Source organism: Zeus faber (assembly GCF_960531495.2).
Source record: "Zeus faber genome assembly, chromosome: 3".
Classification (NCBI taxonomy): domain Eukaryota; kingdom Metazoa; phylum Chordata; class Actinopteri; order Zeiformes; family Zeidae; genus Zeus; species Zeus faber.
Genome location: NC_137190.1, coordinates 16740518 through 16754006, shown reverse-complemented (window position 1 = coordinate 16754006; position 13489 = coordinate 16740518). Strand labels below are relative to the sequence as shown.

The following is a 13489-nucleotide window of genomic DNA, read 5'->3' as shown; positions in this document are numbered from 1 at the left end:
ACACACACAGACACTGGTGTGAAATGTCTACTTGAAAAAAAAAACATCCTTACGACACTGTACATAATCAACAACGTCCAGGAGACTTATTGTTTTGAGGACAGGGAAATAATTGTATATGTTGACAAGTTTAAAGTGATAGGCTGTCACTATTCCATGTAAGATCATTCACACAGCCCTTCAAGGATCACACAATCATAAATCAAATATAAAATCCAACGGGGGGGGGGGATCAAAAAATGCTACATTACTATAGAGTCATATAGGCCAAATAAGTTGGCAAACACATTCAATTAATCTGCCAAACCCCTAAATTAACACCTTTTTGGTGAGAAAGCTCATTTTGGAAAAATGTCACACCAACACCACAGCTGGCATTCAAGGGTAAAATTAATTACTTCAGATACATGTGCTTCCTCTCAAAGTGGCAGACTTATTTGCATTGAGGAACATTCAGCAGAAGTAATCGATGCACACACAAAATACGGCCACCCGATGACCCCGCCCCGTCTCCGAGTCCGTCCCCGTTCCCCAAGGCCCCCGCGGCTCAGCCATGCATGGGGGAACAAACACAGGTAGCTGGAGGGAATCAGCCCCGCAACAAAACAGCGAAACATGAATGGGCGGCATTACAATGACGGGCTGGACGTAAGACAATGGGCCCACCGTTAAACAAACGCCAAATCCCCGGACGGGCTGCGGGAGAATGATACAGATTACCGGCACCTATTCCCTTGCCTGGGGAACAGGGGAGGCAGAGAAAAAAGGACACAATATTGCAATCTGACAGCTGACGTCTTCATATAAATGTATGAATTTACATTCCAATTAGAGGAAATTTACATCTTAATCACAGCGAGCCGAGCGCCGGTCCCTGGGTTAGTGTGTTGCTACGGTAATGAGGTGGGATGCTGCTGTGCTCTCTCATCCAGACAGTGATCTGTCAGTAGACGACACTCGCCTGGTACGAGGGGAGATGCACCTCTGAATGCAGCCGCCGGCGCCATCCGGTAATATACACTGAAATCAGTCTTAAATACCAACAAGGTGGGCGCCGTCACCCGGGCGTAATGTGCCAAATATGGAGTTTGAAAAACATCAAACGCATCTTAAATACAGTGCATTGAACCAGGAGTGTCTCTAACTGTCATTCAAGTGACAAGGCTTTCAGCACTTTGTGACTTTCCATTTCTAATTTCCATGCTAATAATGGGGATATCATCCTTAATGGTTTGATTTTGTTTTATGGCATTTCAAATAGACGGCGGAGCCGTCGCCGGTATAACTCAAACATATCATGCCGCCGCATCACATGCTGTTCTGCTTCTAATGAGGACAAAGTGCACGGGTTACAGCGTGAGAAGGGGGTCGAATCGATCACCGAGAATTCTTTGTCGCTCTTTAACGGCAACGTAAAACGTCGCCCGAAGAAACCTTTGGGAAAAGTGCTGACGTCACGTGGGGGAAATGTGGGGGAGAAGGGAAAGTAGATGAGCGCAGCTAGGAGGGGAAAAAAATTAAAAAAAGGAAGTTTGTGAAGTGTACTCAAGGACACTATTGTGGTTTAGTTCAATTAGCAGACAAGAGTTGGCGCTTTTGAGGTTTGCCACTGAACTCGGTTGGAAACCGCAGAGGGAAGCGGCCTGCCCGGGCAGGGCCCCTTCTCGTCGAGTGGAACAAAAAAAAAAAAGAGAGAGAAAGGTCGATCTGTTCGCAACGCTGGCACGTCAAGCACGAGCCGGCGTGCACTACACGCGTGCATTTCGAAATGAAAATCTTTCGGGACAACTTAAGCGTTCAAAACTTTTACTGTCGTCATCCGACCGAGGGCCCCCGTCGACGTCCCCTGTTTCGTTGAATCCCGACGTTGGAGGAAAAGTGATTGCTGACACTGCAGCCAGAGGGAGCAGATTAGCTCCAGCGCCGAGCGGCGCACATAAATCAGGTTAACACAGTCCTTTGCCATCTTCACGCTTGACTTTAATACAGAGATGTGTGAACAAAGAGATGGAGGTAAATGAGGCATGGTTTCTTTATCACCTTCCTCGTGGCCAATCAGGCCTCTCCTGTCAGAGGCACTTCTTTAATGGCCGGTATCTATTCGAGCAGCCTATTACTGGATACGGCCCCGTAATTAAGACCGGCGAGATTACGGGGGGCCGATGCCTCCCCTCCTAATTTGCGGGCTCCCGAGGAAGGCGAGCGTTGGGGTTGAGCACAGGAGAAACGGGGTTTGGAGGGAACGCACCAGCGCCTAATGCATCCAGTGGCACGCCATGGAGCCGGGGCTGAGGTGTGGCTGGAACTCCGTTTTAGCCTGTGGGCGCTTTTGGAAAGGAGGCTAGCAAGTCATACACAAACCGCCGCGGGCGCTCGTCTCACGTGTTCCCGCCTCGTATATTGACTCCTGCGTCTGCGCTGTCTGCTGCTGCGCTGTCACGTCTTTCCCTTCAACCGTCCAAATGAGATCGGTTAACTCTTTTTTTGGGGCGTGGCTTACTCTGAAATAAGAGTTAAAGCCGGATCTCGCCCTGATTACAATCTCCTAAAACAGGATGTGTGGTATAAAATGCCAGATTAACTCTGTGTCTGGCAGCAAATGAGGTGAAAGAGGTAAACGCGAGGGCTGTTCGGACGCAGTAAGAGCCCTGAGTGGAGCGAGAGCAGCACTCTTAAAAAGCTGACTATGATAAAAGGTTGGGGCTGGGGGTTGCAAATGAAGAAAATGAATGAGGGGAGAGAAAGAGGGAGAGACAGAGAGAGAGAGAGAGAGAGAGAGAAAGGGGGGGGGGGCACACTCCTGTACACAGAGAGAGACCCTGCTAGCACACAGACTGCTCTAATATTCACCACTACACATGCTTTTGTTGCTCCACTCCACAGCCCATGTAACCCTGCAGGCCATTTAAGCACACACACACACACACACACACACACACACACACACACACACACACACACACACACACACACACACACACACACACACACACACACACACACACACACACACACACACACACACACACACACACACAGACAGACAGACAGACAGACACAGACAGAAAAACACACACACACACACCCACACCCACACACACACACGGATACAGAAGCCAGCAACTTCCCTTCCCTAATTGAAATTTTGAACATTTTTATCTCCGTCTCTCTGCAGGAGTTTTCCCGATCGCGCAGAAGCCCCATAAGAACTAATCCTAACTAAGACTGGACGTAACGTGAGAGCGATTTAAGTCCGAGCATCAAAGGCGACTGTTCAACTTTTATGTCCCGTGAGATTTGTATGCGCCCGTGCCAGCGCCGTCGCTGGGGTCTTTCCTGTCGTCGGGGAGGAAGGTTATTTCGGAAGGAGATCAGAGACGCGGAGTCAAGTCTTTGATTTTATTCTCCCTCAAAGAGTAGAAATACTTCTATCTGAGATGAACTCGCCGAGGCAAACGGTCGCGCCTGAAAGTAAGGCGTCGATTTTCCTCAAACTTCTGGAGCCAAAGTTGTTGTTCAACACATAATTAGACTGCGGCGTGTTAGTTTGAACAGAAACTTACCTACAGATGTCCACACTGTGCATCGACAGATGCACGTTACAGCTGAAGTGCATGCTCCAACACACACGTGCACGGACAAAGAAACACGATAAATAACGCCCCTTGCACACACACATTCATAAACGTGTGTGTGTGTTTGTGTGCGTGTGTGCGCGAGTGTGTGTGCAAAGGATGAAATACCTAGTGTACATGACGCCTTCGTACAAAACGGGCTGTGCAAGTGAGCGTACAACATCAGGCCATCAGATCACTTCCCTCTCCAAACATGAAGGCTTTAATAGATATGGAACTCTGGGCCCGGGATCTTTCACACCAGTGACTCTGCAACTCACACAGAAAAGAACAGGAGCCAGAGGATGACGGAGCATAAAATGAACGGGGAGAAAAAAAAAAAAAAAAAAAAGAAAAGAAGAGGTGGTAGCGAGGGGGGCGGGGGGGTGGGGGGGTGAACCAGACTAGACGCCACGTTGGATTGATGTCTTCAGGAGGGAGAGGGGGGGAGCGGGGAGAAATTCCCGATCCATTTTATATGAATCACCATAAACCAATAAATTGAGCAAATCTGACCTTCATGAAGAAAAAAAAAACCCCAAAAAAACGAAAACCATGAGAATCCTCGGAGTGGAACAGGGACGGTTAGTGGAGGTACCCTTCGGGGATTTGGGGAGTTGCGGCGGGGTAACACCGGGGGTGGGGCGGGGAGGGGGGGGGGGGGCTTGGGAGGGTCCTCGGCTAGCGCTCAGAGGACCGTAGGCACGCTAGAGAGAGGTGAGCTGTCACCCCCGATTACCGTCAGTGCCTGGGCTCGGAAAAAGGGGGGGAAGGGATGGAGGAGAGGAGGCAAAACAACTGGTTCTTCCCTAACCGCCATCTAGAGCCTTCCGCAGAACCCCGGCTCTGAGACCGCCTCCTGGGGAAGACTTGCACGCAAACAGACACAGAATGCTCCTCATCCCCGCCGAGCGTTTTGGGCAGAATGTGTACGTTTGTATGGGCACCGCAGACTTAAAAGTTAAAAAAAAAAAAAAAAAAAGAAAAGAAAAAAAGTTCTATCTCATTTTCTGGCTTTTCTGACAAGATTATAGAGATGTGATCAGGGATGGGATAGGTGACAAATAAAAGGTACCTCTGACAGCGGGTAGTGGCTATTATTGTTTACCAAAAAATTTATGTAGGAAAAATGTTAGCGCTGTAACAGAAAAGATGATTAAGTATTATAAGCAAAGCTGTCAATCACAGTTATCAATATACTGGACTTGTACATGCTTTTCAACCAACACACCTTGCTGAGAGTATACTGTACATTATTCTACGAAAAGATTGAATTTTTAAAAAAATGCACGAAATGTCAGTACAGTGGTTTGTACATTGGATATGCTTTCTTTAAAAATAATGTAGAATTCATCTCGTGTGACGGTGAAAGTGGAACAAATCCCTGGTAGTTCTCAGCCTCATTTGCATCCAAACTTTATATTCTTGTGATTCTTCTTGGGATGGGAAAATGCCCTGAACATTCCCTGCTGGTGTGTTATAAACAGGTGTCCATGGCAGCTTCAGTTCAAACAACACTGGTTGTTATGTAAGAATTAAACAAACTGTGTCAGTCCAAGTTATGTGTTAACTCAAAAATATTAGAATGATATACTGACCCCCTTAGCCTCATGTTTTGCCTGATCAGATAACGCACAAAATAGCAAAAATGTAGATTTAATAAAACGGGTAAACATGGACAGACGGGCCGGGCTAGAATTTGGTCTTTGGGTGCCTTTGTGTGAGCTTGGGTTTGCGATAGTGAAGCACATTCTGTTCCCCAGATCCCACTCCTAACACCCCTGTCACTCATAATCACTCATCATTGTCGGGGACAAAAGGAAAGTTTGGTTAAGGCACACACTGGAGTATTCACCAGATTCACGCCTCCCCCACCGTGACACATTTATGTAGGTGCACCAACCAGAAACTATAATAACTGTTAGATGTCCATAACAGATAAATGTTTGTCGTATTTTGGCGGCTGGTAACAAGAGAGCCATCGCCAAAAGCAATAAAACTGGAGTCGCAAACCGACCGGAAAAATGGCAACACCTTGCCGTCAAACTTGCCTTTTGAAGTGCAAGCTTGTCCTTCGCCCGGCCCTCCGAATAATCAACTGAGTGTAATTAAAGTTCATTCAGAGCTGCATGTGTGTCCCTAACCGTCCTCCATCATCTGCCCCGGCCATTCAACAGCCACCTGTTAACTGTGAAGGACCAGGGACACTGGCCCTCATAAAATTCATGAGAGCCGCCGCATTTAGCGGGTTCTCCATCCTCCCTCAGTGGCCAACGCCACTTTAAATAACTTATCTGCCGATTGTTGGGTGAATCCTCTTTAAGTACAATTCCCGAACCATATTCACGGCGGCAGGGGTTAAGAGGCTGCCGCGGCCGGCCGAGGCGAGTGTCTTTATAGTGTTCCCGAAAGGTAAAGAGAAAAGGGGGAGAAGCTGAAAAGGCGTCGGGGTTTGTTCTTTACAAATCGGGGAGTGAGGCTCATTGAGGCATTGTCGCGCGGAAAACACGTAAAAAGGAGCCCCTTTAATTTCAAGCCGAAGTAAAACAGAGTAGTAAAACAATCATATTTTCTGTAGTGATGAGTCGGTTATTTGTGTTCCCTTGTCGGGACTGAAGTTCACACCATCGCCTTTAAAATCCGAAAAATAAATCAATAAATAAATAAATTAAAATTACATTATATGACGCATTTAGCAGCCACTTCGTGCAAAGCAACGTACAATAAGTACATTTGTCATTAGTATTTTATTTTTTTTATAAATACAATAATTGAAAATAAAAACTTTCAGACCTTCAAACCAACCACTTTCTAAACTCTTTCTCTATGGTTAAAACGTATGTGCCCACACCTTTCAACACACACACACACACACACACAGGAACACACAGGCACACACACACAGGCACACACACACACACACACACACACACACACACACACACACACACACACACACACAGACACACACACACACACACACACACACACACACAACAAAAAACCCCTGACACACTCCTCCTCCTGACCCCCCCAGGACACTGAGAGCTGAGACTGTGGGAAAGTTATTTTTAGGACCCAAGTAGAGAGCGTTCCTGGGCTCAGCGCTACTGCTCAGGATCAACATTCCACCTTTGAACCACTCCAACCGTGGACCTGTTTTGTGCCCACTATGACAATTTTTATTTTCTCTGAGGACCACAAGCAGGAAAGGGACTGTTCCAGCTTTGTTTTCTGGTTCTGCCCCGAGAAAATGCCGCGGCGCCGGGACAGAAAGTGGCTTTTGGAGCGGATCGCATCCAAACCCCTTTTTTGTCACTACGTATTGGGAGCAGAGATTGGGCTCAACGCTGGGATTGTTGTCGATGTTGGGATAATTGAATACTGCTAAATGCTTTTTCAAAATCTGAAATATACTAGCATGCAAATTTTAAAGACTCCACAGAGATTCTTATTAATAATGTTATTACATTATTGTTATTATTATTTTATTTATAATAATATAATAATAATAATAGTAATAATAATAATAATAATAATAATTATTATTATTATTATTAATGGTGTATTTTTGTCCCATTATTTGTTTTACCATTTGCAGTTTGAATCTGTGATAAAAAAAATGTATGCACATGTAAGTAATTTGCCAACTGTGAATGGCTGTGAGAAAAAGACTATGGAAGATTAGCGCAGGATTTACAGTAAATATGTGTACAATACAATTTTACCAATAGCCTCTCACGCAAATAAAAGCTGATAAATCCATGGCAAAATTAGCAGCCATTTTACAGCTCTTGGGCAATAACAATAAAATCATTGAGAGTCAAAGCATGGTGCATACAGTGAGGACACAATGTGAAGCACCGGGGGGCCGAGGCTCCCCCCCGGTCCATACCATTATGTTAATGAAAGGCCTATCTCTCCACACACACACACACACACACACACACACACACACACACACACACACACACACACACACACACACACACACACACACACACACACACACACACACACACACACACACACACACACACGGACCTATAGAAGCACCAGAGCCCTTGGATGTAGGGTGGCATGTATGTAGAATAGCATCTCTGTTTAATGGGAACTGAAGACTGCGAGGGCTGCTCTAATCAGCTCTGAATCCAGCGTGGCCCTGATAAGCTGGTCTGCTCTAATGGGGGCTGAGCAGTGCACAGACCATGTTAAAGGTTCACTGCTCACTGATGAAACAGCTTCAGTTCCAGGGCCGGCTTGGGCGGACCGCACTCTTACTCAGTCTGGCAGGAAGGGCACATGTGTCTCGTTTTGTTTTCTTTTGTTTCGCCACTGTCCGCGAGAAACGGATCAGCTTTGTGTGTTGATGTTGCATGGGGCGGGGGCAGCGTTTTTTTTGGGCCAAGTCTCCGATATTCTCTTCTCCGGGCTTCGGCTACGACGAACACGCGGCGGCTACCAAGAACATCCCCCAGGCGAGGAGCACTGAGCCAAAACGCGGCTCAAGGCGGTTGTTTTCGCCGCTGTCCCTCCCCGACCTCTGAACTTTGACCTTGTCGGGATAAACATCGCCTCCGTCTCAGGAATATGATGGGTTCACATGAAACTGCGGATACATACAAGTAATTATGCATCCTATACCACACTCACAAAACGCAGTGGAAATATCTACACGCTATATTCTGCGGTTCCTACTGGACCACCGCAGAGAGATAATTGAGTTTATTTAGGCTTGGCACCGACACACTGAACCATGTTATACAGGTCTAATAAATACTAACAAAAACACACACCTGCAAATGCGGAGGCTAGCATATTGCATGCACACACAAACTCCTTGTATGGTGTTTCGCTGCTTACATAAATGCACATTTGCAGAATAGATAATATCTCCGCTAAATAATAGATGCAGATCTGATGTATGTTGTGAATATTGTTCAGCTAAGGGTCCGATCGCGTGCCACAGAATGGCCTGCTTAGGAGCTCCCGCTCACACACACACACACACAGACACACACACACACACACACACACACACACACACACACACACACACACACACACACACACACACACACACACACACACACACACACACACACACACACACACACACACACACACAGACCAAAAACGCGACAACGCCTAGTGTGCGCTGACGGAGGAAGCATAAATTATTCAGAAGGAATATTATTCAAGAGGACCATTCGCATTTGATTGTAATTCCCAAGGTAGGTACAGAATAACAGGCAGATGTATAATATGAGTCAGGATTGCAGGTGGCAGACTTAAAAAGTTAAGTACATCTCGGACATTCTTCCTCTTTCCTACGGCCTTCATTCAAGGAAAATTCTTAATTATGGTGATGATGATGATGATGATGATGATTATTATTATTAATATTGTAATAATTACTATTATAATGATTGTTATTATCTTTATTGTTATTTACATTCTTATTATAATTGTTGTTATTATCATCAGAGAATGCCCCATAGAAACAGAAAGACAAACCAGCCCTACAGACCAGCTCCACTGCAACTCATTCTCCGTTTCGAAATTCTCCCTTTGCTTCCCGTTTTTTAATTCCTCTTTTCAATAAGGCAGTTTGCTGCCTCTGAGGAAAAGCCCTCATTTTAATTAGACCTGACCTGAAAATCACTTAACTGCTCCTCTTCGCTTCTGCCACACCCCCTTCCTCCCAGTCTTCGCTCTGCTCCTCACATAGGTCCATTAACACCCCTCCCCTGGCACCCACAGGCTTCAACAGAGGGCACACGGAGGTGTCTCCTTAAAGACATTTTGAGGACATGCCACCAAACATTAACCTACTCTCCCACTCCCCTCTTGGACTCCCCCACTTAAACTTTGTTTCCCCCCATAAACTCTTCCTCCTCCCCATCAGCATCATCATCTTCATCTTCATAATCATAACCAAACCACGCCCTTCCGTCGTAACTCTAAGAAAAAAAAAAAAGAACGCAGATCCAACTGCACCCTCCAAATCCACCCGATCGGAGTAGCGAACGTTTTCGCTTTGCTCTCTGACAATCCGCGCAGCCAAGAGCTAGCGTCGGCTCCGCGGAGGGCTCCGCGGAGGCCTCCCGGTGCCCTCTCTAAGACGAGACTAATTTGACACAAATCCCTGTGCCTTACACTGTATTTGACCCCCTAACCTACCTGTGGCACACAAGTACCCCACAGGCGTCTTCGCTGTCAGCTGAAAGGGTCAGACGAAGGTAAAGGCCCGTAATTGTGTACCTTCTGCATTCTTCGGAGCTTCATCCTCAAAAGTATCTCGTGCGGAGACGCCGGTGACAGAGGTGCGCGTCAGGTTTGTTTGAAACGAACGAATGAGCATTTGCCGTAATTATCTTTTTTTTTTTTTTCCCCCTTTTTTTCAAGCATGCTTCTGTCACGTGCGCGTGTCTGCGTTTCGTAATAAGAATGTTGCAGTATGCGGTGTTTGCGTATTTGTCTGTGACTACGTGTTTATCTTGTCTAAACACCTTACACTTCTCTACCTGCTTAGACAGGGCCATGGGTTAATTCTAACTCCAGGCACGAAGGCTAATAACCGCTTGTCAAACGCAGCCTGATCTGTGAAAGTTTGCCTGGTGACTATGGGAACCTTATCACTGGATAGGCCGAACCATTCAGTCATACTCCTACATATCATACATCAAACAGAGTGTACTACGGAGTGAAAATGATGTAAAAAAAAAAAAAAAGAAAGAAAATAAAATAAAATAACAAAACAAGGAGAAAGAAAACAGTCCAAAAAAAAGATTATATTCGTCCACACTTGAAAGCCTGCGCCCCACACCTTGGCAGGCAAGCGTCCAGCCTTCCTGAGCTGAACGCTATAAGAAGCGTGAGTCACGCGGTAGTTAAGACATTTGTTGCCGGGGCTCATTTTGTGTTGCGGCAGCGTGACTCCTCCGCCGATAACACAGCGCTGTCAATCACCCGTCACTCGTCGCCTTCCCATTCGATATTTTACTAGATAGTGGAATGATGGGCGATTGGAAACCGTGCGGTAAACACAACCAAACACAGCACATCGGAAGAGCAGGGCGGATTTGAGGTGCGGTTCAAACGTCTTAACCGTCAGAAATGAGACAAAGAGGCCGCATGCTGGGAGCGGCGCGGACCTGGAGAAGCCGCCGAGATGGAGCGAAAGCTGCAATTCGTTGGCCCGGGGCGGAGGAATTGTGTAGCCCGAGTAAATGAGGTAATTAGCAGGGCTGTCGCACGTCAGACACTGGGCCTGGAATCTTATCACTATCTGACGTGTCAATCAAACGCCCATCGAGATGGTTGACCAGAAGGTCACAGCTAAGCTACGTCGAGGCACGCAGACGGTTCACGAGCAATCCACGCATGCACACCCACATGTGTGGATTATTTTACACATATGCAACACACACTTGGCGAAACTCTATAAGCCGGTGGCGTCACTGACCTCAAGATTGAGGGCGATGTATCAACTGCAGCGAGCATGAGAAATAACAGCGTTATACCAAAGAGCTAAATTCCGTCTGGATGGGTTGGATGCATGTGACGCAACGCTGAATTCTTTCGGAAATTCCCAAACGCACTGCGCTGATCGCTGCCAGGTATTTTGATTGGCATTTCATTTTATGCCTTCTCTTATGTCAACAGAGTTAGTCAGCGTAGAATTACAAAAACAACGTTTCTTTGCTGTTAGTGTCTGTGGGCAGACCCCACAGAACCACAGAGACACTCCCAGCCTCTGCCCCCATGCACATGCACTACAGTGTGTCTCATTAAATAGCAAATCACCTTAAATCAACCTTATAAATCAGTGGTAGAGTGGCCTATTTGAGGGCTCAGAGAGAGAGGGGGAAGCAGAGGCTGCAAGCCGGTAAAGGGGTTCGAGGATGATGGTGAGGGGTTGGCACAAAGTGAGGAATGGATATGTGTGTTTGTGTGTGTGGGGGCGGGGGGGGGGGGGGGGGGCGGGGTTGACCATGGGGTGCAGGGCAGGTTTGGGGGAGTGGGCATCAGTCACCTCCCACTCACCTCCTGCCTGAGACAATAGGCCCCGCTAAGAGCCCTGAGAGCAGAGGGTGTGATAAGGTAATGATAATGTAATGAGGACCAATCATGAGCCCAAGCTGGGAGGAGGGCCCCTAATTTGTCTCTGGAGTGGTCGTCCACTGACAGATTGATTGCTCTGAGTGAGAGTGATGATGCGTGTTTGTGACAGGAAGGAACCATGAATCAAAATTAATATATAAACGAGAACGATATAAATGTATGTGCAATGCATATTCGCTATTATAAGGAAATCACACACGCACAGTGTTTAATCTTGACTTAAATGCAATATAAACAGCATCACCCCATTGCATATTCATGAGCATGCATGCTGAATTGTCTGTCTTCGCCGTCATATGGATTTCAAACATGTTAGGTGTTACCGCAATGGGGTGTAATAAGTAGTTTGAACTTTTACTTTGCCACCCAAAAACAAGCCCAGATGGAAAGAGGGAGGCTGATGTGAGAGCTTGCTCTTGATGAGCGGCACTTAACGTTGGGGGTACTGTGAATACCAGAAACGCAAAGGTAACTCGTGTAACAACTCTCTAAATGAATCATTAGATTAGCCCTAAATGGAGCTCTCGTTCAATGTTAATGTGTGTGCTCGCATGAGATTCCAACAGGCCGGAAAGCCATTGTTTATACATAAGGAGGATATATGCAAAAAGTGTCTAGCCACGCCGTGAGCCAAACTTCCCACGTGAGGCAATAAAGAAAGTGAACTGAACCTATGAGCGAGGGTATTCAAATACGGCAGGAAGTACATGCAGACTCTCGGGCCTTTCATACGCTAATCGATTGACACGAGAACCGGCCCTACGTAGAGGTGAGTAGAATTAAGACAAACCTCGATGGTGAACTGTTTTCTTTTGAGTTTGAAGGCCAGGTCCTTGTGGTCAGGGAGCTCAGTCACCAGGCAGTTCAGGTGGGGGACCTGGCGCACATGGAGCAGACCTAGGGAGAACCAGGGATAATCATGAAGGAACAAAAACAATAAGGAATAGTGTAATAGCACAGGAAAATCAGTTGACATTTGACAGAAAGTGCCAACAACCTTGAGACAGGAAGAAATGTGTTTTTTACCCCCGTTGGAAGTGCATCTCTCAGCGGGACCATACACTCTCCCCTTAAAAAATAAAATAAAGTAAAATAAAAAAATCACTTTCAAAAAACTGTTTGCACCTAACAAATGTGGCCGAAATTGCAAATGTGTGTCTTGTGAAGCTGGACAAAATAAACAGCAAACATTCACCCTCGAAGAAAAGTCATCTTACTTTGTGTTGTTGGACGGAAATATAGAGAGGCAGCGCTTTATCTGAGCAGCGATTATTCTTCATGTAATAGCACGTGAATAAACAGGGCTTCAAAGAATTAACCCAACTTTGGGATTCGCTGTTCACCAATCCTTCACTGCCAGAGCAAAATCCGGTTGATTTACTAGAAGTATGAGCCGATATACGAGACGACCAATCCATTTCATTACAAGAGACATCTAATGTGCGTCCATGTGTAAGAACAGAAAACACAAGTTTAAGTCTTTTTAATTTCACATCTGACGTGTTCAATATTGATCCCCGCATTTGTTGTTTTAAATTGCGGGTATACAGTTCAGGTTTCTGTGCATCAGTATCCCAACCAAATTAAGACATTTCTGAGCCGGACGGGGAAAAGGGACGAATGAAATACATTTTAAAAAAGGGCCGTATAGTCTAGGAATCCACATTAAGGGAGAAAAAGAAGACGATGAGATAAGTTTTTAATGTATTACTTTTTCCCTGATTTAAATTTTTCCATTAAGCGTCATT

At 46.1% G+C, this 13489-nt stretch overlaps 1 protein-coding gene across 2 annotated transcripts in view; it reads right to left on the bottom strand.

Moving 5' to 3' along the window:
- Positions 1-13489, bottom strand: part of elp4 (elongator acetyltransferase complex subunit 4) — a 79943-nt gene that overhangs the window by 44953 nt on the left and 21501 nt on the right. For both annotated transcript variants that reach the window (XM_079997073.1, XM_079997072.1), the window contains exon 9: positions 12532-12638. In XM_079997073.1, the coding sequence (XP_079853199.1) occupies positions 12532-12638 (107 nt within the window). The remainder of the gene's footprint in view (positions 1-12531; positions 12639-13489) is intronic.